Here is a 3,402-nt window from a genome sequence, read left to right as displayed (position 1 = left end):
TTAATTATCTTTTTTATATTATAAAGTTAAGACTAAATTACTATATTAAATTCTTTAAAATATTTTATAAAAGATTTTAATAAAAATATATCAAAGTCTAGTAGACCAGAGCTTTTAATATTAAGTTTCTAGAATTTTCTAAAATTCTTAAAAAATATTTTTAAAAAATTTAAAATAATTTTTATTAGAGCTACTGCCTTCTATAAGTATCTTTAAAATTCTAAATTAAAAATATCTATTATATTTCTAAGCATGATTAAGAAGATTATTATAAAAAAATAAAACTTTATATAAAATATTTAAACTAATTAAAAAGGAGATAAAACAGACTTTTTTAAAGATTATTATAATTTAATAAAAATTTTTTAAAAAGAAATTAGATATTTTATCTTCTTTTTAATCTTATAATTATAATATCTCATTAAAAAATAATTTACTAGGAACAGCCCCCTTTTATAAAATAATTTTAAATTCTTTTAAAATTACTTTCAATTATTATATTATTAGGAATTTAAAAAAAGAATTTATTATATTTAATATAATTTTATTTACTGTTTTTATTCTGATAGTAAAGAAGCCTTGAGAAGAATTATATTTTTACATTAATTATTAGAAGCTTAATATTCTGACCTATAAGAATCTCTATTTTATTTTTTTAATTGATAAGATAATAGACTGTCTCTGGAATATAAAAATATTCATAAAATTTAATACTTATAAAGACTTTTATTATATATGTATAAATCCTGAATTTGAAAATTTAAGTATTTTTTAAATTTATTATAGAATTTTTACATATTAAATATTATTATTTTAATTTATAAATAAACTGGCAGTCTTCCAGTATCTTATTAATAGAAGTTTTATAGATTTCCTGGATAAATTTATTTTAATATATATAAATAAGATATAAATAATATATTAATTTTTAATAAAATAGGATATAAACTTTATATTTATTAGATTTTTAAATATTTTTAAATAATTAGATTCCAAGCAGTATTCTATAAATATAAATTTTATATAATAAAAATTAGCTTTCTAGATTTTATTATTATTATTACAAATATGTAGATTAATCTTATAAAAATTATAATAATTATAAAATAATAATATCTAATTATTATTAAAGATCTAATTATATTTTAGATTTTATGATTCCTACAGTATTATATAAGAAATTATAACTGGATTATCATGTCTATAAACTAATTTATTTAAAAAAATATCTTATTTATCTAGGACTAGTTCTGTAAAAAAGTTTTTTAAATTTTAAAATTTTAAAGTAAATCTTAAAATTAGCCCCAGTATTAGTCCATTATAATTAATTAAAATCTATATATATTTAAATTAATATGACTAATAAATTAATTATAAAAATTCTTTTTTAGTAAATTGGAAATATATAATATTCTGTAATTTATTATTTAAAATTTATATTTTTATCTAAATATAAATATAATATTTATGAAAAATTAAAAATTATTATATATATTGTTATGGAATAGAGAGCAGAGCTAGAAAATATATAATAAGAATTTTTTATATTTTTAATAGATTATTAAATTTTAGAATATTTTATAATTATTTAAAATTTTAATATTCAGCAAGCTTGTTAGACAGAAATATTATTATAATATTATTTTATTATTAAAATATTAATCTAGAAAAAAATAATATATTAGCTAATTATCTTATATAAAAAAAGACTAATTTATAAATAATTAATAATTATTATTATTATATATTATTAAAATCTAAGTTTCTAGAACTAGATATAATTCCAGATCTAATACTAGTAATTTTTATAAAATAAAATCTTTATATTATAAATATTATTCTAGAAGTTGACTATATCTATTTTTTCTAGAAGATCTCCAGAAGTAAATCTATCAATAAAAGATTAATTATTTTTTGTAAATTAAGCTACTTTTATAAAATAAATTAATAATTTTTGATAAAAATAATTTTAAAAATTTAATTAGGAAATAGAATTTACTGGTAGTTATTACTAGCTTACTCGGAATAAAAAAATAATAATCTTAGTTGATTATTAATATTTTTAGAGTATTTAAAATAAAGATATCTGATATTATATAAGTAATTATCTAATTTATAAAAAATATATATATATATATAATAATTTATTATTTAGATTATTCTAATATTTTCTAATTCTTAATTAATTATAATAATATATATTTATAGACTTCTGCTCCTTTCTGAAAGATAATAATAAATTTAAAATATTTTTATAATAATAAATTATTTTAATAAATATATGGTGTCTATTCTCTAAATAAAATAAATCTTTATGTATAATATAATCTACTTATTTATTAATTAAATTTATATTCAAATAAAATTTTCTAATTATCTCTGATTAAGAAAGTTAATTTATAACTAATTTTTAAAATAAAATATACTTAATTCTATAAAGTAAATTAAAGTTTTAATAATATATTATTTATAAATCAATAAATAGATAAAGATTATTAATTAATATATAGCCCACTAATTTATTCTATTTATTAATTATCTCTAGATTAATTAACTAAAATTATTATTAATAATTAATTTTACTGCCGTGGCTCTGCTCCATGAATTTATTAGAATCTTATTTATAATTAAATAAATTTTAAATATTAATTAATTAGATTTCTCTAGCAGACCTGCCATTATATATTATTATTTAAAACAAAGTTTATAAATTTATCTATTACATAAAATAGATTTAGATCTTTATATAAAATAAAAATTGAAAAATATAAAGCTAGTAGATATAACAGACTAATTAATTTTATTATTTTATTAATTTTAATATAAATAATAAAGATTTTATTAATATCTGTGACTAGAAATAGGGCCAGTTCTTATAAATATTATTAAAAATTTAATATAGTCCTATATTTATTATTAATAATATTAATAATATATATAAGATTTACCTTCTTAAGAATATATATATATATATTCTATCTTCTATTCTAAAAGGTTCTGTTTATATAATATATTTAATTTATTATTAAACTAGATCTAAGATACTGCTGTATCTATTACATTTAATAGTTAAATTAAATAAAAAATAAAAAATATTCTAGCAAGTTATCAACAGTATAGTTATATTCAGTATAAAATCAAGTATTTAATAAAGAATTTTAAAAAAATTTTCTTTTAATTTTAAAATTATTGTATAAAATATTTTATTTATTCTGGACCTCCTAAGTGTCTTCTATAATAGTTAATAGCTATGGACGCTAATAAAATTATATTAGATTATAAAAAAATAATTTACTACTAGCTGAGAGCAGCTAGATTTAAATAAAAAAGTAATATAATAGTAAGTAATATCCTAGAATTATATAATTTTGTTTTATTTATTTTATTTGCTTATCTTATATT

General features: G+C 14.0%; 1 protein-coding gene across 1 annotated transcript; it reads left to right on the top strand.

Annotated features, from left to right (window-relative positions):
- Positions 1-613: 613 nt before the first annotated feature.
- Positions 614-775, top strand: BO85DRAFT_361512 (uncharacterized protein; the record flags this gene model as incomplete). Its single annotated transcript, XM_025655591.1, has 1 exon — positions 614-775. A coding segment is annotated over one exon (162 nt), but the record flags the coding sequence as incomplete, so codon positions are not given.
- Positions 776-3,402: the final 2,627 nt, after the last annotated feature.

The sequence above is a fragment of the Aspergillus piperis genome (assembly GCF_003184755.1).
Source record: "Aspergillus piperis CBS 112811 unplaced genomic scaffold BO85scaffold_1, whole genome shotgun sequence".
NCBI lineage: Eukaryota > Fungi > Ascomycota > Eurotiomycetes > Eurotiales > Aspergillaceae > Aspergillus > Aspergillus piperis.
This window is presented reverse-complemented; position numbering and strand designations above follow the sequence as displayed.